Source organism: Cupressus sempervirens, chromosome 10 (assembly GCF_028749045.1).
Source record: "Cupressus sempervirens isolate cs-2001-9-10 chromosome 10, ASM2874904v1, whole genome shotgun sequence".
Classification (NCBI taxonomy): domain Eukaryota; kingdom Viridiplantae; phylum Streptophyta; class Pinopsida; order Cupressales; family Cupressaceae; genus Cupressus; species Cupressus sempervirens.
This window is the reverse complement of record NC_143127.1, coordinates 507,981,138-508,004,511: the sequence shown is the minus strand read 5'-3', so window position 1 is coordinate 508,004,511 and position 23,374 is coordinate 507,981,138. Positions and strand designations below refer to the sequence as shown.

Below are 23,374 nucleotides of genomic sequence, written 5' to 3'. Positions count from 1 at the left end.
ATAAAGCGAATTTAATTACGAATTTTTTTCGAATTTTTTGTCCTTCCGAATTTCATCCGAATTTTATGATTGTCGAATACGAACACGAACTCGAACCTTGTGACTTAGCCTTAAAGGACTATTCTCTCTTGTACCCTGTTCTAACTTAAAACAAATTGCTTTATTATGTGTAAAAGTGGGGTTTATGATTTGTTGATTATTTGTAATTATATTACTTTTGTTATTCTTCTTGAAAGGCTGTAACAAGTTGTTATACAAAACGGATCAACCATCAAATTTTGATAATTATGATTATTATCAATTAACTCATTGCTATGAATGGCACTATTTTCTGTAAATTTGATTAGTGCCAGGGTGAGTTGCCCTTGAACTTTATCAATCACAATTGTTCAGTAGGTCAGAAACAGTTTGCCAGGATTTCATGCTTTATACCCTGCTGTATGCTAGGTCAGCTCTGTAGTCATGTCTTTAGAATGTTGGTGGTTGATGATGGCAGTGGGCTTGAGGTACTGCCCTACGTTTAACAGTACAGCCGAAGTGGATTACTAAGTGTCTGAACTACTAGTATGGTGGGCTTCCCACCAGTAGGCTGTGTACGAATATTGTTATTCTTAACGTGGCCATACAGGGAAGAGAGATCAAACTGTCATGGTCATGCAGACAAGTGAAGAGAACCAACAACTTTGCAAAGATTGACAAAGGCAGCTAGCCACAGAAATTAGAATAATGCAATTTGCAACAAGGGCACAAGCAGAAACCATCAGCAAGGATTTTGAAATGAGATTTTGTGGTTAGTTCGTTATTTTACTCTTTACCAAATGTCATTCTGATTTAGAACTCTGGCGAAGGTTCTGTCAAAAATTTCTAGAATGCCTAGTTTGTGTAATCTGATCTCTGCTTCACAGTCTAGAAGAGTTGTTAGAAGTTTGAAACTTTGTTTAAAAGAGTAAAGTCTGAGGGGATTTACAAAATATTAGGGTTTGAGAAAAAATTATTTATTGGATCAAATTATTAGGGTTGTTAGAATTTGAATCTTGTGAATCTACATATTCCTGTTGTGCAACTACAAAAGCAAATATTCACAATCTTAAATTCATGGGAGTCAGAAAATACTCTTTGTTGTCGGGTATCAAATGTGTGGTAGAATATCGTCACACTCTAAAATTAGGCCAGCCAATAATCCAATGATTTTGAAAACTCTTCCAAGGAAGCCCTAATATTGCTCAACTTAATTATGTCTAAAAAATTCATCCTAGAAGTCTGTAATGGTATGTTTGCTAGTGCAATGTGGGGTAATATAAAAAGATTAGTACCAAACTTCTAAAGAAAACCAGAACATGCATTAAATAAAATTATACAAAATTGCTTGAAAATGGACCATTATCATAACATCTAAAAATCAAGGATATTCAGAATCAGCTGCCACTGTCAAAAAATCAATGAAGAAGGATGATATGATTGTTCTGATCATAAATAATTCATAGCCCTCCTTTTAGACTTCTAAATTAATTTATAGTCTTGGAATGGAAAGTTAGGCTTTGACCTTTGAAAAGGTCAATTCATATCTATTGCATAATGAACATCAACAAAAAATAGATGAATGGAGTTATTCTAGGAATTCAAAAGGTACACCTACTGCACAATTTCAAGGTACAAGCTACAATTTTCCTTATCAAACTTCACAATCACAGAAAGGTTCAAAATTTGGGCAGGTCAGAAAGATTGCAAGAACATATGGTATGATCAATCCTGCAAGCCACAAAACAAAACTAATATGATACTAAAGTGCACATTGATGGTTTTTAGACAACCTTAAAAGAAATTATTAATTTTTTGATTTAAATACCTCCTAACGCTTCACATGTCAAATAAAACAGTAAAGTTTATTGTGGATGGTAGTCACAGGGATTTGTTTAATTTAATGAAGGCTAGTCATATATAATTGAAGAGATAAATGATGTAAAAATAGAATCAAACTTTTAGTATTATGCTCTTTATTAGCCAAAATACAAAACATTCTAACATTCTAGTTCAATTCAAGGACATGGTGCATTGTTGCAAATTTAGAGCACAATAAAAAACTGACAGCAGGAGGAATTATTTGCTGTGCAACACAATGAAGATTTATCGAGATTCAATTGTGTAGTTTTTGAGTGAAACCCATTGACACATATTTCAAGAATAGTGGTACACATGATCCCATCTCTGAAGAGCATAAATGATCCACTTCACACTCATTCCAATAATGCATATAGTGGTGAAGCACCATGATTTTCTGAGAGATCACCCATCTGAATACAACTTCAAATCAAGCACCCTTAACGATGGAGGATAAAATAGTTGCTCAAAGCATTAGGCCAGATGATGTGTACAAAGAGTCATATAAACTTGCTGATCCTAGTTTGAATGTGTGTCCAAAGGAAACTTGGTCCAATCATAAGCCTGAGGAGAATAGTACAAAAGCTAGCATTATAGTGGCAGTAGTAGATGTACCTTCCAATTCATTGAGTATTTTAGTGTGTTATCCAATAGAAGATTCTTCTCTACTTGTGTATCGAACATTCAAAACTAAATGAGTCCAAATTGGTATGCATTTCTTCTCCAGGCAAGTCTCTGTCTTCATGGTATGTGCCTATTCTACTTCGGCAGCACCAATGGCATTTTGAAGGTGAGCACAATAAATTCCCAAACTCAGATGCACCAACCGATCCAGGATGTCAAAGGACTTAAAACTGAAAAAATAAAAAATAAAAAAAATTTCATATATTTTCTTTAGTTTTTTTCTAGGTCTTAGTAAATGGCTTTTTGTAAGAGCCCAAGCTCAGCAAATAATGAGAGAACCGGTCTAGTCCAAAACACGGGGTAAGAGGAAATGTCGATTCTAACCAGCAAGGAAATACTTCACAATATGACAGAAGCACAATGCAAATGTGATGGCATTCAAACAAGTTCAGAGTTGACAACATACATTCAATGCATAACTATCCAACAAAATTTCGAACTCTTCTCATATTTAACATTCCAGATTGAGCTTTCGTTAATAACCAACCACATACAAATGCCTCTAACCTTAAGACGGTGCTGTTGTTCAAAATACAATAAAATGCAAACAAGATTAAATGACAGAACCTGGTGTTTTTGCAGACTGTTGGTTGCTCACATGTTCAAGATTTGACATTGCCAGAGAGTCCTCGGTTCCTCGTATGCCATGGCTGATGACGGCCTAGACATTCGAACTGGTGTCCCTTACACAAGAGAGAGTGTTAATCTTTGCTGACTAGGCACAGGAAATGTGTCTGTTCATGCTTGTCAGCACCTCCAACTTCCAGCGGACACTCATGTAATACCCAGATTCACCTGCAATTTTAACCGTCACACTCAGTGTCAAGCTCCCTCCTAACCACACAGGGTAGATGATAGCCGGTAGACTGGAGCTTTCCCTGCTATCGTTCTGCAGAAGAACATGGTCTAGCTGATACTCCCTACTGCTGTAGTACCTGTCTATCTTCCACAGGCTTGCTCTCCACTTCTTGATTATTCCTATGGCTTCTCACCTTGCATATGAAGCAATGTCTGGTGTCTAGGCAGACACGACCAGAATGACGCATCACTCCTTCCATATTTCTGCCAACTTGTAAGTAGTCTCTAAGAGTAGTTGGGGCTACGTCCAACTTCTCTTACTGCTTAAAGGGGTTTCGTCCTCAAAGCAACCAGTCACATTTAAGCAACCTTTTCGTAATTTGAACAATATCAGATTTCATGGTGTGAATCCCACTATAGCTCCTTGCTTTTATAACCTTGATGTGAGGGGAAATGCAAACACTTGGCAATGTGGGATAAAAGCCAATTTCGTCTTTCAGTCACTTAAGTTACTTTTGTCAAAGTAACTTATAAATCAACTTTATTAAATAAAGTGACTTAACTATAGGAGTTCCACACTTAAATATTTCGGATTTCCCCAACGAAATGAAATAGAATATTGTGACTGGTTGGCATCCTCAAATTAAATGTCAATAGCCTATCGGGATGGAGAGATAGACCAACAAGGTGCCATAAGGCCTAGCGTGGAGAAGGGGACATTAAACTTTTCAGAGGTCTTCTGCTTCAAGGTCTTCTGCTTCAAAATTTGAAGTTGAAACTTTCATTGGTTCCTAAAATTGGGCAGCCGAAGGCTCGCTGTTTTAGGGACAATAATTTTTTTATTTTTTCAAACGATGCAAACGGATTTGAATTTCGAGTTCTAGGTTAAAAGTTATGGACCTAGCAAGTTGGGGTGAAAAAATACCTAGTTTTTGAGTAGTTTTAGATAAATATTGTTATTGTATTATAGTCACAAACATTTTGAATTCATGGCTGAGGTGACTTTTGATGTTCCGCCATTGTATATATTCTTACATTTTTGAATAATAAGATGGCTTTTGAATTGCATACAAGTCTTTTGAGTTTTTGCAAGTGTTTTTCCAAAATTTGAACATTGACATTGCAAGTATTTGCATACAACTCTTTTGAGTTTTTGCAAGTGATTTTCCAAAATTTGAACACTGATATTGCAGGTATTTAAATCACACCAGATATTGTTGTTTCAGCCCATTTCATAAATCAGATCAGTGGTATCAAAGCGGGAACACTCTTGTATGCCAACTAACATGAACCGCTTATCAAAGATTAAGATTGACCACACAAGATTTGTCTGAATACCCTACTTTGCAGCACAAAAGACCAAAGATGTCAGATAATTCATCAGATGTTGTTAAGAAGATGGTGGAAGAGGCTTTGGCCAGGCAACAAGAAGAGATGATGAATCAGTTTTCACAAATGTTGCAGCACCAGCAATCACCCATTCCGGTAGCACCATTCCATGGAAATGCCCCTTTTAAAGTATAGGTGAATTTTGATATCCCAAATTTTGAAGGAAAGTTGATGCTGATGCTGATGCTGTTGATAATTGGTTATCAAAATTGGATCGATACTTCTCTGTGAATCATTTCTCTGATGCAGAAAAAATTACATTTGCCCTCTTTAAGGCTGAAAGTCATGTGAAACTAGCATGGGAAACAAAAATGTTGAATAAAGAAAGAGAATCACTTTCTAGAGCAAGGTTAACAATACTCTCTGATAACAAGCCCAAATGGGGAGAATTTGTGGAATACATAAAAGAAGCATACTTGCCTGAAGATATATATGAACAGAAATATATAGAATGGCAGTTGATTTGATAAAAGAGAGACCAATATGTACAAGATTACACCAATACATTCCATGCACTTTCTGCAACACTTGGTAAGATTCAGAGAAGCACGAAATTATGAAATATCGTGGTGGGCTTCATAGACATATTCAAAATGAGATGGAATTCTTGAATATTGAAACATAAGCAACTACATTCAAATATGCTGTAAAAATTGAAGAAAATTTCAAACAGAAAGGAAAAGAGACTACTTTTCAAATAATAAGCCAAGGGGTGAAGGTAGCAATAAAATAGTAGGAAAACCAGTGGGCAAGGACCCTCCCTCAAATCCAACCAAGAATACATGGTGGACTACTAAGATGACACAAATAGATACAGACATGTGGTGTGAGATACATAAGAGCCCAACCCATAACACAAAGGAGCGTCGCAGCATTAAAAACTTGATGAAAAAAAATACGAGAGGAAGTTGAGCCTAAATCAGCACCAATAGAAACTTCTGAGAAACAAGAGAATGATTCAGTGATAAAAGCAAACACGTATGCCATAGTTGCGACTGTGAAAGTAGTGCCACGTGCAGATGAAGAGAGATTATTCCATTCACAGATATGGGTTGATGGAAAGTCTCTACATTTTATTGTTGATAGTGGTAGCCAAAAGAACTTAATTTCTATGAAGACAGTCAAAAGATTAAGTTTTAAAATGACAAGGTACCCACCCACAACCATACTCCATGGAATGGTTTAATGAGGAGAAAGACATTCAAATAAATCAACAGTGTCGCCTACCATACTCAATTAAACCATTCAAGGATGAAGTAATTTGTGATGTAGCACCTTTGGATGTATGTGATGTTTTTTTGGGGCAGCCATACATGTATCAAAGGCATGGGGTGTATGAATCCAAACCCCACAATGTCAGAATCAAGCTTGGTGAAAAGAGGTATCGAATACCAAAGGTATGTCCAACTCAAGTTGCTTCTTTGATTAGTGCTAAACAACGTAAACATTTAATTGCTCAAACTAGAACTTTTGTCCTCCTCATGATTCCTCCCTAGCAAACAAAGTCAGTTGTTCTTAACACACATGCTAAGGTGGCCACAAGCATAGACCAACAAGAAGAGATATATAAAATTTTGAAAGAGTGCCATAGTGTGTTTAAATCACCATTAGGGGTCCCAACACACTGTCAAGTCAAGCATTCTATTGATTTAATTCCAGGAACACCATACCGCATGAGCCAATATATAGGATGTCAGTTTTGGAAACTAATGAAATTAGGAGAAAAATTCAAGAACTGATTGAAAAGGGACACATCAGACCAAGTGCTTCACCATGTGGCAGTACAATTGTTTTGGCAAGACAGAAAGATGGGATATGGAGATTTTGTATTGATTACAAGGCACTTAACAAAATTACTATGAAAAATAGATATCCAATTCCTCAAATTCATGATCTTTTGGATCAACTTAGGGGGGCTAAGTTCTTTACAAAAATTGACTTGAATTCTAGATATCACCAAGTACCAATCGATCCAGTAGATATTTGGAAGACTGCATTCAAGTCCAAGAAAGGTTTGTTTGAATGGTTGGTTATGCCTCTTGGCCTTACAAATGCTCCTTCCACATTTATGAGGTTGATGAATAATGTGCTTAGACCATCGTTAATTCTTTTGTAGTTGTTTATTTCGATGATATTCTCATTTTTAGCAAAACCTGGTCAAAGCACTTGCAACATGATGAAAAAGTGCTTTTGACTCTACAAAAACATAAACTCTATGCCAACATAGAAAAGTGCTCTTTTGGTATGCAAAGCATCCAATACTTAGTGTATGTCATTGATAGCGAGGGTGTTCATGTGTATCCTACAAAGATACAAATAATCAGAGATTAGCCACCTAAAAATTTCACAGAACTTAGCAATTTCTTGGGTCTAGCTAACTTCTATCGCAGATTCGAGGGTGTTCATGTGGATCCTACAAAGATACAGATAATCAAAGATTGGCCACCTCTCAAAAATTTCACAGAACTTTGCAGTTTCTTGGGTCTAGCTAACTTTTATCGCAGATTTGTATTTGGCTTTTCCTATTTATCATGGCCTCTTAATCAATCACTCAGAGGTGGAGCACAAGCAAAATTTCAGTGGACTAGGAAAAAACAAGTGTTCGAGGAATTAAAACTAAGATTATGTTCAGCTCTAGTATTGGTCCTTCTAGAGTTGCAACAATCATTCGAAATTGAAATTGATGCATCAAATTATGCACTTGGTGTTGTACTCATGCAACATGGGCACCCCGTTGCATATCATAGTGAAACATTTTCTGATACAGTAAAAAGGCACCCCCATCTATGACAAGGAGTTGTATGCCATTGTTCATGCCTACAAACAAGGGAAGCATTATATCTTGGGAAAGGAAACTATGATACATACAAATCATAAACCTATTCAATTCTTGCAAACACAAGGGAAGTTGCAAAATGATAAGCATCTCATCAAAGGTGATCAGCTTATTTGCACCAATTTCACCTCAAAATTCATCATAAAAAGGGGAGCACTAATAAAGTAGCAAACTGTTTGAGGAGACCTCCAATCACAGGTTTGACAATGGTGTTGGACTCCTATGGCCATCAAACAAAAACTTGGGCTCAACTATATGGTAATGATCCTGATTTTTGTGACATTTACAATAAAGTTTTAGAAGGGCAGCATGTTCCAGATTTTTATATACAATGATGGGTTACTTCGTCATATTAATGTGTGTCCCCAATGAAGAAAGGAAGAAAGTGATATGGGAAGCACACTATAGCCAGTGGCAGGGCATTTTGGTATTGGTAAGACTAGCGCAATTTTCCAAAAAGCATTTCTATTGGCAAAAAATGAAACAAAACATCACTTCATATGTAAAATCTTGAGTAGTATGTGCAATTGCAAAGCCTTCAAATCGTAAATTGGGCCTCTATCTACCATTCCCTATCCCTGATAAACCATGGCATTCTGTTTCAATGGATTTGATGTTTGGACTTCCAACTAGCAGAAGAGGAAAAGACTGTATATATGTTGTGGTAGATAGATTTTCTAAAATGGCTATCATGGTGGCTTGTAAAAAAATGATTTCAGTAGAGGAGACTGCCAAACTATTTTTTGAACATGTTTGGGTCCATTTTGGGTTGCCAAAAAGCATTATTTCTGACAGGGATAGCAGGTTCATCAGTAATTTTCAGTCTTCACTATGGGCTAGAATGGACACAAAGTCTACAACATTTCATCCTGAAACAAAAGGCCAAATAGAGGTTAGTAAATCAAGTGATTATTCATATCCTTCGAATGTATCACTCCAAACACCCACATAGATAGATGAGAGCTTGCCTTATGTGCAGAACAGCTACAATCATTCACTCCATACTACTACAGGGCATAGTCCAATTGAGGTTTGTCTTGGGTATCAACCATTGGCACCTATAGATTTAGCACTACTTATCTTGCAATCTAGTAGTCCACAAAATACTAAGGAGGCACATAAAGCAGAATTTTTTTTTTGAAAAGATCAGACAATTACAACAGCAAGTTCATAGCATTTTAGAGCAGAGCAATAAACTCCCCATCATTTCTAGATTGGTGATGAGGTACGGCTACATCTTTAGAATGAGCGCCTTCAAGGACCTAATAGAAAGCTTTGTCCTATTCGTTATGGCCCATATACCATTAAGAAACAAGTTAGTGAAAATGCTTTTGAACTTGATTTCCCATAGGTTTTGGGGTTGCATCCAATTTTTTATGTGAAATTGTTGCGACCTTATTTTCTTCCACTATTGGACATCTCTCAAGCTGCTGAACATATTCATGCTACGGACTTGAATCCATCCACTACTACTCCATTACAATGTGATCATGTCACTAAAGTCATGCTAAAAGATTTGGGAAATCAGAAAACTCCACTATATATTGGGTGGTTCAAGCTGGTCAATTCTCTCATCAGGGCAAGCAGTTAACCAAGGAACAGATTGGAGCACAATACTATCATCTATTGCAGAGGCTTGACGCAATGGGGCCCATTGCCTCTTAAGGGGGGAGGAATGATCCAAAATATCCAAGGATTTTAAACTGAAAAAATATTATTTTTTTAAAGTTTTTTCTAGGTCTTAGTAAATGGCTTTTTTGGAGGTCTTTTGCTCAAAAATTGAAGTTGAAACTATCATCAATCCCTAAAACTGGGTAATCAACGGCTCGCTGTTTTAGACACTAAAAGTAGATTTTTAGTCCATCTTTCGAACGGTGCAAACGGTTTTGAATTTCAAGCTCTGGGTCAAAATTTATGACCCCGGCAAGTTGGGTAAATAAATACCTAGTTTTGGAATAGTTTTAAATAAATATTGTTATTTTATTATAGCCACAAACATTTCGAATTCATGGATCAGGTGACTTTTGATGTTCCATCATTGTATATATTCTTACATTTTCAAATAATCAGATGGCTTTTGGTTTGCATACAACTCTTTCGAGTTTTTGCAAGTGTTTTTCCAAAATTTGAACATCGATATCCCAGGTATTTGAATCACACCAGATATTGTTGTTTCAACCCATTTCATAAATCAGATCACCAACTCAAAAGGACAAGCAAATCATATAATTATTCCACAATAGAGCATGTTCATTTTGCTCCTTTTATATCTCTTTCTCAAGTGTCTACTGTCATGAAGGTTGCTTGTGCAAATAGTACTTCCTATTTCTAAAACTTAGGAGCCATATTGTAATTTAATGGTAAACATCCAGATCCTTCTGGTTTAGTCATTCAGTGGGGTATTCAAGTATTAGTATAATAATATAATAATATGTATAGGAGCCATATTGTAATTTAATGATAAACCTCCAGATCCTTCTGGCTTAATCATTTGGTAGGTCTTAGAAGATTAGAATAATGATATAATAAAATGTACATTTAAACTTGAAAGGTAACGGGTTAACTCAAATTGTAGTTCTTTAAACTTTTTATGATTGCTACAAGGTGGTTGTAGTTCTTTAAGGAATTGGTTGTAACAAGATACTTCTATATCTTTATATCGTACTGCTCTTTCAGTGATATTATCTTAGTTTGTCATTTAATTGATGTCTAAAATTGATTTTAGTAGACTGTAACATACGTTGTCAAAGATTTGGAATCTTATGTGTATTATTGTAGTTGAACATCGTATCTTCTGGATAGCTTACTATTATTCACTTATAATTATTGTACTTTAAATACATCATTCCACCATTCAAGTTCCCTGTCATGAAACACTGAGTGACAGAAGCTACATACATTAAAATCTTAACTGTTCAATATCAGGGTTGTTATTTGACCTACTGATTCCTAATTCAATCAAACACTGAGCTAGGAGTGTTGTATCATTGTCTCCGCAATTTATTATATGTGGACTTGTGATCTGATCTTCGGTAACACTAATGCTGTCAATTTTTACTCCTAAATCCTGTAAATTGAATTCTCCCCCTTGAACTACACAAAAATGTTTTCCTTGTAAAAACTCTAAATCAAGCATGGAAGTATGAGAGAGAAATCGAGGAAAAGCATCAGAAGTTTTCTGATTAAAATGAAGACCACCTATTTTCTCTGCTGCATTTCCAATAGTATTAAAGTCCCCCCCACCCCCCCATAAGGATAATATGCTGCAGGTTTGAGATCTCAACCCACAGTGTAATCTGATCTAGAAAACTAATTCTATTATTATCTTATGGTCATTTATATACATTGGGAATATAATTATCAACATGTAACTCCACAGAGAATAAACAGGTTGCCATGCCATCACAGAAGTTAGAATGAGTATGATATTTATAGTTTGAATGATCCAACTGGATCGTGGTTTTTGCAACGTGGCAGTACAGGAGTTATGTGGGGCCACACAGTCCTGGATAGTGGAGTTTTCTAAAGTATCCAACCAATGTTGTTTCTTGTAGAACCACATCAAACTTGTCCTCCTTTGTTTTCTGATGTAGAAAGTGGCACTTACTGAGGGCACCAAGTTCATGTAGATTCCAGGGGAGTATCCACGTGAATTTTATAAGAAACTCCCCCAGCCAATTCTCTTTTAGATCAAAGCTACTGAACTGGGGAGCGAGTTCCTTGTGATTGTTGAAATTGTTTCCAGCATTTTTCATTTTCGTCTTATTTATTGTTTGGTTTGGATTGGAAGTTTTCAATAAAATCTGCAGAGTGTTTCCTTTTAGAAGTTACAGAATCAGATCAGCTCTTTGGCTGCTCCTATTCCTACTGTTCTCTTTCTTCATCTAGGTGCCTTGGGAGATGTCAGCAATTGATGTCAAATGGATTTGCTCCTTGCTTGCAATGCAGACTATATGGGTACATAATTTGGTTGACGATAGTATTTCTTTGTGTTCTTCCATCACCTATATTTCAATAGACACTTACTTGAGAGCATCCAAATGTTTTCAGATAGGGACCTATATTTCTTTGTCTACGTGTTGTCTTACCTTTACATAGTAACTAATAAGCTCTTTGGAACCTGTCTTCTGCTTGATCTACAACTATTTTTGTTTATCTTTTGCTGGTTATTATTAGAAGCATTCAAAGGGCTGGCCTTGGTTCTTTTTATTTTAGTGACTCCAACATGTTATAAATGGATGGACACTGGAAAGTGATCGTGCTTGTGACAACATCTGAACAAGATGCTCTGACAGTCCTCTGGTAGTTCACATTCAGCTCCCCACAAATCTAATAATATCTGGTTCAGAATTGTTTTTTTTCAAGTCAATATTCTCACTCTATAGTAGTTTAAAAGTCCATGGTGTTTTGTTAGCTTTGATGCAATGATTTACTCCCCAATGTCCCCTGCAATTTTCTCTTGTTTGCATCTCTGCCAAGTATTCATTGATAAATCCCATGCAAAATAAATTTTCTTAATGTCCCCAATTTTTTGAGGTGACAATTAATTAAATTGATTTTTATTAAGTTGTCGAAAAATGAATAAAATATTCAAATGATGACTTAATATTTATTAATTTTGTTAAATAATAATAAAATAATAAATATTATGTAATTTCACTGTATTAAATAAAGTTCTCCAAATAAGATTAAAATTAAAAGTTGGCTAAATCGAGCTAATATCCTAGATGCCTTTTAAAGTTCTTTATAAGGAGGTTGGATGTAAGAAGTAGGGCATGTTATTGGAATTGATATGAATGCAAGATGCTTTGCATAAACTGACATTGAGGACAAAGACCTTCAGGAAATTGATAATATTGTTATCAATAGAAGAAATCCAAGAAAACGCCCATATCATATCTGTAGATCAGTCATCCACAACCTTCTTTCTATTTCTTCCATTAATAAAAAAAACTTTTTGAGAGGAGTACATTATAAGGTAACAGTCGTTCTCTTTCTTTGTAGGAAATAAGTTAATAAACACTTCAAGATAATTATTTTTGCATGATACTGTCTGAACCGATGCAGATCTTCCTTGTATAATTTATCTTCTTTTTGAAGAGGTTGCAGACCTGAAAGATCTGAGATGGAAAAAAACCAGGAGTGGGTTAGGTGAGGTCATGGTCTCAGCTGCAAGAGAGCTTCTTGCCCTCAGTTATAATGGGAGGTTCTTGGAGTTGAAGTCTAGAAATGCAGCAAGAATATGGGTATCGCACATGGGATCTCTGTCATAGATTTGTATCATTCATAAAACTTCCACGATAAATGACTAGTGCAATGTTTATAACTTTATCATTATGCAGTAACACATAGGATCTACCACTTGACAAATTGGAAAATAGATTAATGTAAGAGAACCTAGAGATTCATAGAGGCGAGCATTTAAGAAATCTTATATTACAGAACTGATGATAGAACTTACAGCACGTAATAATGTCCTTCGGTCCCTCTCCCGCGAGTTCTTAATCGCCTGTGCAGCATCACGATATCCAATCAAATTATGTACCATCAATTTACAAATAACTTTTCTACAATTATTATTCATAGCAAGGATAACCAAGCCTCCCTACCTCTTCCAATTGCTTCCGCTCAGCCTCTACTTCTTCTGTATCTCTAAGAACATAAATTGCATATCAAAAAATATTCAAAGATAGAGCACCCTACAGAGGCAACCACAACTGTATTTTTCCTTATAACTAAGTACGAATTTCATTCTGAGTACTTCAAAAATTAATGAAAAGAGATTTACCTTCCAATTATACTATCCACGACATGAGAGCATTTAGCACAAACACCCCGTTCTCTAGCACAAGCTGTCATGTATTGAAAAGAATAAAACATATAAACAAAACATGAAAAGAAAGAAAATATTGGAAGGAGATATAGTACATGTGAAAAGCCAGAAAGTGTTAAAAAGATATACAGAATATATAAAAATCAAGAGACAAGAAGACCCAAAAAATTCAAAGACTTAAAAACTTTCCTCATGTTTTACTTTACCTGAACACAACATGTGGTAGGCTTGTCGAACTGCCCGTTTCCCACACTGTGAGCTATTGTCACAAGAAAAACAAACTACATATATTTCAATATAAACGTCAAGGATCCTTAAAACCAAATACGTCAAAGGCAATAAGATCCTTAAAACCAAATACGTCAAAGGCAATAAGCATTTTGTTTTGAAAAATGCATCATACAATTTTTATATGCTTTGAAATTATTTTTGTGTAACTATCAAATGGGAAAAAAAGAAAAATAGTAAATTGAAATGGCAAATCAAAAATTCATTGTAAAGGCCAACAATGCTTGTCTTGAAGTCGAATGTCTATTCTTCTATGAGAACAAGTTTTGTATCGCCAAATCTTTCATTGCAATTACCACTAAAAGCTCATCCCACTCAACAAAAGCCTATCAGAAATTCCTAAGCAGGTGTAATTGAGGAGCAAGAGAAGCACCCTAGCCATTATTTGGAATGATCTAATAAGATAATGTAATGTTTCTTTAATGCTCATGTATTCCGGAAAGGTGGAAACCGAACAACACTTCATTTTGGAATGTGAAGCATACAGGGACAGCAGAGTGAAATCTGCAGATATCATATCCGACAACTCTTGGAACAACTTACTCAACAAGAATAACATTGAGAAGTTGGGTGGGCTCATCATCAGCCTACACAAAAAGTGAACCGAATTAACAAAGTTGGTTTAGTGGGAAAGGTGTCCAATAGGCTATGTTTAGCCTTGTGGACGTTAAAATTGCACCTATCTATCTTAGTTGTCCTAGTTAGTTTAAGTAGTTTCTATTTCTGTCCATGATTATTTCATTTAGAAACATCGTCTTTGTAAATCTATTTAAGGAGCACCTTGGTATCCTTTGTTTAATATCCCATTGATATACCATAACATCATATCAAAGCGAGTCAATGTGGTTTCATAAAAAAAATTCAAAAAAAAATCCGTAGCCTTTTCTTATCTGCAATTTTCTTCCAGAAATTTAAAATGTCACTTTTTATGAAACGAAATCATTGGAGGTTTTTTTTTGAGAACATTGGAGTATTTTCGTCGAGGATTTTGCAGGACCTGCATAGAGTTTTCTGATAAATGGATCCTGGTTTTTTCAAAGGCTTTCTTTCCCAAGAAAATCGCAATAATTTTATGTCACCATTCTATGCTGTTTGCTCAAAGGGATGCATTTTCATAGAAGATTCTGTGTCATTTTGTTTTGTTCAACCTCAGGAGGCCAGACAGGTATATTCTCTGCAAAGCCTGCAAGAAGGGTTTCTCTGTTTGCATGTTTTAGCAAGGCAGAGGTTTTCAAAAGTTTACAGAAATGCATCAAATCTGGGCTTCAATTTTCTTTGTCCGCAGCTTCCATCTTGCTTTTTGCATGATGTTTTTTTCTGTTCAGACACCCTGATAGGGTGTCTTCTTTTTTGCCATGATGCTTATCGTTTTTGCATCACAGCCCTTCAGGAGCCAACATTTTCTTCCTAGGAATTATTGTTTTGTTTTTTTTCTGCAACTTAGTTTACATCCACATTTTCACCCGGTTCTCATCCACTTAGGGGCACAGTTTAACCACATCAAGTTTTTATGGACGAATCTAATCTTGTGTCAAACCTTCTGATTTTTGCACAAGTTTTTACTTTTGATTTATGGGTTTAATAATTTTTGTCCTAAAAAAATTAGTGATGGGTTTTTCATAATTTTATCCCTTAAAAATTTTGGATGGGTTTCCATAATTTTTTTTCCTTAAAATTCTAGGAGGGTTTTATAACTTTTGTCCATAACAAAAGTATTGGGGGTTTTGTGCAATTTTGTGCCACTAAGACCCTAGCCTTGCTATTAATTGCTGACCCAAGATAAGCCCGATCCCCATGCTCCTTAGTAGGGTTACACGTTTCAATATTGTGGATCTTTTTTTGCTCCATGCTATGAGACCACATGGTCATTTGGAATTTTCCCATGACAAACTTCTTTATTTTTACATTGGTGGTAGGAAAATCCTCCAGCCTGATGTTCCAAGCACACAACCACTTTATGTTTTGTTTCATTGAAGTCTTCTTCCTATGAGTCAAGCCCTCTTCAATTGCAATTTTGGACCAATGTTGGTTATTCATGTTTTCAGGTTTCTTTAAATAGCTTATTAACACAATTATTGTTGTCACCTCCAACGGGTACATATTGACTACCGCTAAAACAATTTCATACAGTATAGTGGCCTTGACTTTGATATAGCTAGTGATTAAGTTCTTCTAGATCCTCTCTACTCGTCTCCACCCACACTTTGCCATGCTGCCACCCTAGACCTCGCACTCGTAAAGAACAATGGGAGTGACCAGCAGACCAAAGAGAATTTTCTTGAACTTCCAATCCCTAAGCTCGGCATTTCTACATCTATTTTACAGTAGATAGGAAGCTTTCCACCATTCCTAAATCCTTTTCGCTCTACTAAGTCTCCCAACTAAGCCTATAATGGAAGTCAATCCCCAATATTTGTATTCCTTAAGAACTTCTTGCGGGCTGCCTTCGAAAGGAAAGTCCGAATGTGCCTATTTTCTTTCAAAGAAAAAATCATGATTTTTGTCTTGGTAATGTTCCGTTGCATCCCTACTTCCTAACAAAAGCGCTCCAAAGCCTTTGAATGATCTTGTAATCTCTCAGTTGTCTTTGATATTAAGATAAGATCATTAGTGTAAAGAAGAAGTTCCACCACATACTCAGCTAACTTGACCACCTCACCATTGATTTCATCTAGCCACAATTCCAATTTATCACTATACAAGCCAAACAAAGTGGGGGACAATGGGCACCCTTGTTTCACACCAATGTCACAGCCAAAACACTTGGACATTCCCTCTTTGGTTCTGATTTTGGCTCTAACCCTCTCATAAAGTCTATGCACTGCAACTCTATACACATTCGAAATGCCTAACTCTTCCATTTTTTTCCAAAGCTTATCTTTGGGAATGGCATCAAAAGCTTTCTTAAAGTCCAAAAAAACAATAAGAAACACCTCACTAGTTGTCCCAAATTTACTCTATCAAATGCCTAAGGGTGGCACAGTGGTCAATAGTAGAGTGTCTAGGTCTGAAACCCACCTGCCCTTTTGCTCTTTTTCCTTCCCCTTCCACCCAACTATTAATTCTTTGCTCCACCATGCTCTCAAAGAGTTTGTCAAATAAGGGATTAATCATAATAGTGTGATAATTTGATGGATTGCTAATATCCTCACTCTTAAATAAAGGGGTTACCACACTACTAGTCCAGCCCTCCGAAAAACCATCTTGAATGACCTTGGTAAAAACCCCTTTTATGTGAGGAGCAAGCAGATCCACTCCCCACTTCAGATATTCAACTTGAAGCCCATCAAAGTCACTAGCCTTATCTTCTGCTAACTTCTTTATTCCATGTTTGATATCCTCCACTGCGAAGAGTTCCAACAAAGAAATCACAATGGAGGGGAATCCTTTTCATCAATCCCCTGATAAAGTGACTTTGCGTATTCTAGCCATTGAGCATCTATGATACTATTTCTGTTTTGTTCTTTCCTTTGTTGCAGTTCTTTCCAGACATCTTTAGAATTGTGTTTGCTCAGATCTATTAGCTCCTCTCACCTTGGATTCACATGCTCCTTTTTTTTATTGAACCAACTCTGTATATTTCTTCTTGTCCTCTATGCTTGTATTTTTCCCTTTTATAAGTCTCTTGACTGCCTTGCACTCATCATCATCCCAACGATTAGTTGGACAAGTATTAGCAGCCCTCTTTTTACTGTGGGATCTTTTACATGGCTTTAGCGCATTTTGTATAATAGGGATCAGCAAGCTATTGTGAACGTGCTCAATATCATTATTGGTCTGATCCGTATCCTCATTATTATTTATCTTAAGGAATTGTTGTTTGAGAGCAGCATTAAAGACATCTCTAATTTCCTGATTTATGAGTATTCTCCCATTGCCAAAGACTTTCATGTCCGTGTGACAGTCATGCTCGGCATGCTGCTTACTTGGGGCTAAGTTCAACCTGATATAAAGAGGCATGTGATCCGACTTCATCTCTATTGGGGCTATCCTGATTTCGAACTCAATCACTCTAGAAGTCAGTTATTGAGACCAGATCATATAATCTACCATGCTCTGCCTGTTATAAGTTTTGCACGTGATATCCCCAGAGGTTGACCAGCTGCCCATTACCGTTGCAATTAACCATGCCGAAGAGACTAAAAAGAAAGCCTAAATGACCATTAACTAGAACAAGCTAAATATAGCAGAAGACTAAAAATATTATTTATATTCTAATTGCTGCAGTAATCTAAATAATTTGGATTAGGGTTTTAATAAACATAAATAATCGCAGGCTAAAAAAATGCACGAAATCGCAAATCTAGAACACCAGAAAAAGGCAGGGCAGACTGGGTAAAGACACGGCGATTCTCTTTTGTGCATGCAGCGTCCGGAAGCTGCTGAAGAAAACCAAAAACGAGAAATATCAAGTGGCTTTACAAACGCAACACGGGTATAGTTCTGGAATTCCAGAAAAATATGCCGAGGAAAGCCCAAAATAGTCCAAAAAACAAAACAAAAATGTTGTGAACAGCCAAAGAGATGTGTGCAGGTGGAAGGGCAATTGACAAGGCTGGGAAATGTCAAAAAAATGAAAAAGGTGATTTCTGTTTCTGCAGTTTTTTTTCTTCACCGCAACCAAAATAGTGAGTGTGAGTCACACAAAACAAAAAAAAACATGCATTGTGTCTGCCATCGGTAAAACCTGCACTGAAAGTCAAGAATTGGTCCAAAAAATATTATTCCTCCATGCTACACAAATTGCAGTCCTAACACTGCCGATGACTTGGCAGTAAAAAAAATTGTGAATATCCAGAAAAGCTCTTGTGAGCTTCAGTCATCATTTTAGGTGTCCACCGAGCTTACAATTAAAACCTAATCTAGTTTATTGACAGACTGAAAATATAGTGATAAAAAAATTAATTTTTAATAACTGTTCATCACCCTAAAAAAATCTTTCAGAAACCCTAGCTTCTCTGATACCATGAAATTGTTGAAAAGGAGATGATAATTGCATAGTTGGAACAATCACCGACTATTCGGCAAGTTTTTGAGCTCGGTAAAAACTCGCGAAAACCAATTATTCGGCTGGGAGCAAAAAGTGAGTTTTTTTTAAAAAACTTGCTAAGGCAGCAGGTGCGCTGCCCAGCAATATAGGGCAAATAATTAAGTGTTTTGCAACGGTAGTTGCATTTGTGTGTCCTAGATGCTTGAGGTGTGGAGAGAAGAAGACTTGGAGGCATTCTTAGGTGATTGCAAGTGATTCAAGGCGGATTTGAGTGAATTTGTAGAGGATTCTAACCGGTTTTTGAGACAAATCTCTTTCCAAGTATGTTTGCTGAGATCGTTTTTATCATAGTTGGAAAACTTTTTATAGTTTTTCTATTGTTTTGTTGTTGCTTGTAAATGAATTCAAATCATTTAAAATCATTTTAACTCTATGTTTGAATCATTTGAAAGCCGTTCAGCTCTATGTTTGACAAATTTTTTTGAAGAATATGTAAGATTTTCTAAAAACAAACCCTAATTGTTAGTTTAGTTTGTTTAGTTCATACTCATAGATCTAGCTTCTAAGTTCTAAGTTCTAACTTTGTTTAATCATTTTTCTATAAATTTATGCATAGGGCAGCAGTTAAGCATTAAAAAAGCATGACAAATCCACACAAAGAGTGGCCACAAACACCATGCCCATCTGGATATATAGGCACTCAGCCTATAAATGGAAGAGATAAGGCATAGTGGTTTGCCTATGAAGCTCCAAATGGTGTTGGGAAGGTTATATGCATTCCATGTGAAAAACTTCTGGAGGCATAAACCGCTTCACCAAGCATAAAGAAACATGATTCAAATCCTTGTCTCAAGGTAACTGAAGAAGAAAAAAGATTCATCAATGCCTACTTGCAGCTGCTGAAGAGAAAAAATTGAATAGGAAGAGGGCAAAATTAGCTATGAGGGCAGCCATAGCTAAATCTCAAGGAACTCCTTTTGATATGCAAGAAGAAGAAGAAGCACTTGAGAACATATCGAGATCACTTCGTGGCCCACGGATCCACAAACAAAGTGCCTCTTTTGCCAATTCCATTTCTTCTACATTTCCTAGTTCTTCATCACCATCCACATCAAGGATATTGTGTCCAGGACCACAGCTAGATCACAGCCATCATTAGAGGGCACTGGATAGAACGAGGTACATGAGCAAACTGATACTGCAGCAGCAAATTTTTGGTTTTTCAACAATCTCTCAATGAATGCAGCAGATAGTCCCTACTGGTTGAATTTGGTGAACACAATTTCAATATCGGGCAAAGGGTACAAGCCGCCCTCTCACAAGGATTTGAGTGGAAGGTTAGTATTTTACTATTTAGTAATTGTAAATAATTGTGATTTACTTCAGTTCATTGTTATATTCTAAATCTTAATTGTTATTTCCTCTTTTTTACTAACATTTTATTACACCTAAATTTTGTAGGTTGCTTGACAGTGTGGCTGATAGGGCAAGAGTATTGATAAAAGACCAAAAGCAAGAATGGAAGAAATATGGCTGCACCAATTTATCTAATGGGTCGATAGATGGAAGAAGTAGAACCATTATCAATTTATTGGTTGCTTGCAAAGATGATGTGGTGTTTTGGAAATCTATTGATGCCTCCAACAAAGTGAAAAATGCACACACATTGGCTTTAATGTTGGAGAATGTTGTCATGGAGGTGGGAGTAGAGAATGTGGTGCAAATCATCACAGACAATGTAGCAGCATATGTGGCAGCAAGTAAATTTAATTTTTTTATATTCAATATGGATCATGAATGTAATGCTATAATATTATTCAATTTAGATTTGATGTAAATATGGAAAGTTAGTAACTAATTATTGGTTTTTTACTAATCTTTTAGGTAGAATACTCCAAAAGAGGCATCCCACACTTTTGTGGTCACCTTGTGCAACACATGTTCTTGACCTTCTTTTGGAGGACATAGGAAAACTTAATTGGGTGAGTCCAGTTGTGGAAGATGCTAGGCGAGTCACCAAATATATCTATAATCACCCATGGGTTCTCAGTTTGATGAGAAAGATCACAAAAAACAAAAAGATTTGGTGAGACCCATTATGACAAGGTTTGCATCGGTGTTCTTGACGTTGCAAAGTATTCTCGACCACATATTGGCTTTGAAACAAATGTTTGTGTGTGCTGATTGGGTTGCTTCACCTTACTCAAAAAAGCCCGAAGGAGAAGCTATGGCACGGATAGTCTTTGATGATAGTTTTTTTGCAAAGGCTAAGGAGATTGTGGAGGTAATTCCAAGAATCAAAACATTAATTTTTTAGTTGATTCAAGTTTCATTATTAATTCATAACTTACCATGTTATTAACTACTTTGTATTTTTCAAATTTCAAATGTAGATGTCTTTGCCCTTGGTTAGAACTTTGCGCATATGTGTTGGGCAACAATCCCCAATGAGAGGTCTTTATGAGGCCATGGATAAGGTTAAAGAGGCTGTTAGAAATTACTATCATGCAGACAAACTAAAATTTGACCCAATTTGGAAAATAATTGATAGGTGTTACAATATGCTCCACCAACCCCTTCATGTAGCAGGCTACTTCCTCAACCTCAAATTCAGGTACTATGATTGTCCTTGAGATTTTACTAAGACTTCATTTTACTTTACTTTTTAAGGCTAAGTTACCATACTCACTCATGCCCACTGGAATTCAATAGTCGATTCGTGTCAAAGTCAGGTTCGAACCAAAATCGTTTTGAATTCGTCTTTTTTGCTGAGGAATTTGCTGCAAATTTGCCAAAATGGACCCCAGTCGAATTTGCAATGATTTTTGCCAGGCATTCGCTAGCCATGATGTGCCCAAAATGAATGTCGTGCGAATGACCTGCGAATGTGGACCACTTTAAATGGAATTTAATTCTTTTTAATACTATTATTTTCATCGTTTTTGCTTTTAGGTTACGTGTGCAATAACCATTCTTCTGGGTTTGTTATGCATGGGCAATAAATTTAAAATGTCATTTAATATAAAACTTTGTTTTTAGTGATCACAGATTTGTCCTCTCATGATTAAGTCGCTGCTAACACAAGCCTTTGATGAAGTGATGGTCGATGAACATTTTTCTTCCACTAAAGTAAAACTTACAAATCATTTTTCATGCGGTCCACATGATCCCTGCAATTTTATTTTACATAAAGATTATAGCTATTTCTTTGTGTATCTCTGTCTATAGATATTGTTTAGAAAAATTATCGGTACATAAAGTTATAAAGACAGCAGGTTATAAAATTTATTGGTACTTGATGGATTTCTGAAGCCAATAGGTTATAAAGTTTATACAATCTAAAAATATTTCTAATATATATTTCTTTAATTCAGAAGTTCTACATGCGCTAACTTGATATTTTTCTGGTCATAATTCAATCATTGAAATCATAGAGTACTTTCCTAGTCCTTTGCAAGACCTGACAATTTTATTAACAATCATCTTCGGTGCTTTCTTTCATATATATATAGATAGATAGATAGATAGATAGATAGATAGAGTCTTGTATAGACGAACCCAAAATGAACCCGAACCCAAACAAAAAAATATTCGAACAAATTTTGAACCCGCATCCGAACCAGAATCCAAACCGGCAACTTAGTTTTAAGGTTATGTAGTAAGACTTGCTATCATTTTCTATTTGTTTTAGGGCTGATGATTCCTATTCAGATCCTAACAGAGAGGTCATGGAAGGTCTCTCTAAATGCATTGAGAGAATGATATCCAATGAAGTGGAGAGAGATTTTGTTGTGACCCAACAACAAGTCTATATGGAACTGAGGGGTAATTTTTTCTCTTCTATGCTAGCAAAGAGAGCAAGAGCTACTCAAGCACCAAGGTAAAGCGTCAAACTTTAAAACTTTTGCAAATTGATAAGTTGTGGTTTCTAATTATCTTTCTTCATTGCTTTATAACTTATTATATTTTGTTTTGCAAATGATTGGTGGGCAAGTTGGGGTGGCAATAACCCCAACCCAAATTAAAGAATTTTGCTCTCAGAGTCTTGTGCCAACGTTGTAGCACATCCCATTGTGAGCGCAATTGGAGCTTATTTGAGTCCATCCACAAAAAGAAAAGAAATAGAATGACTCAAAGACAGCATAATGACCTTGTTTATGTGCACTATAATCTTAAGTTACGCATAAAAAGGGCACAAAGTTCATCACTACCTGGTCCACTTGATCCGGAAGAGATAGATCCTTATTCTGATTGGACGGCACAGGAGCCAGGTCCATTGTTTTCAATGGATGAGATTGCTAATTTGGAGAGGCAAGCCATGGAGAGGGGTGTTGGAACAGATTTTCATTTCACAATGGATGACATTGAGGACGACGACGAGGATGATGATGATTCAAGCTCAAAGGAGGAGGCATTACCAGTGCCACATATAGGAGAAGATACATCCTCTTCCAAGACGTCGAGCCAATCAATAGGGATGTTGAGCGAGGAGGCACAGCCACAGACTTCACAATCACACAACTCACACCCAATCCCAGTGCGGGGCCCTTCTTTGACCCCCTTGCTTTCTTGCTAGAACAGCTAGAAAGAGAAAAATGTGATTGTATTGATGTATTTAGTATTTACTTCTAGTTTGAGAGATTGAAACTATTTATGATTTTGCTTCCCGCCATCAGCA

At 36.2% G+C, this 23,374-nt stretch overlaps 1 protein-coding gene across 1 annotated transcript in view; it reads right to left on the bottom strand.

Moving 5' to 3' along the window:
* The window catches only part of LOC149534891 (small acidic-like protein), a 54,647-nt gene that overhangs the window by 6,271 nt on the left and 25,002 nt on the right, over positions 1 to 23,374 (bottom strand). The window contains exons 5-8 of the mRNA XM_089803738.1: positions 13,625 to 13,677; positions 13,374 to 13,437; positions 13,195 to 13,237; positions 13,047 to 13,094 (exon numbers count right to left, since the gene is read on the bottom strand). Of these exons, the coding sequence (XP_089659864.1) occupies positions 13,047 to 13,094; positions 13,195 to 13,237; positions 13,374 to 13,437; positions 13,625 to 13,677 (208 nt within the window). The remainder of the gene's footprint in view (positions 1 to 13,046; positions 13,095 to 13,194; positions 13,238 to 13,373; positions 13,438 to 13,624; positions 13,678 to 23,374) is intronic.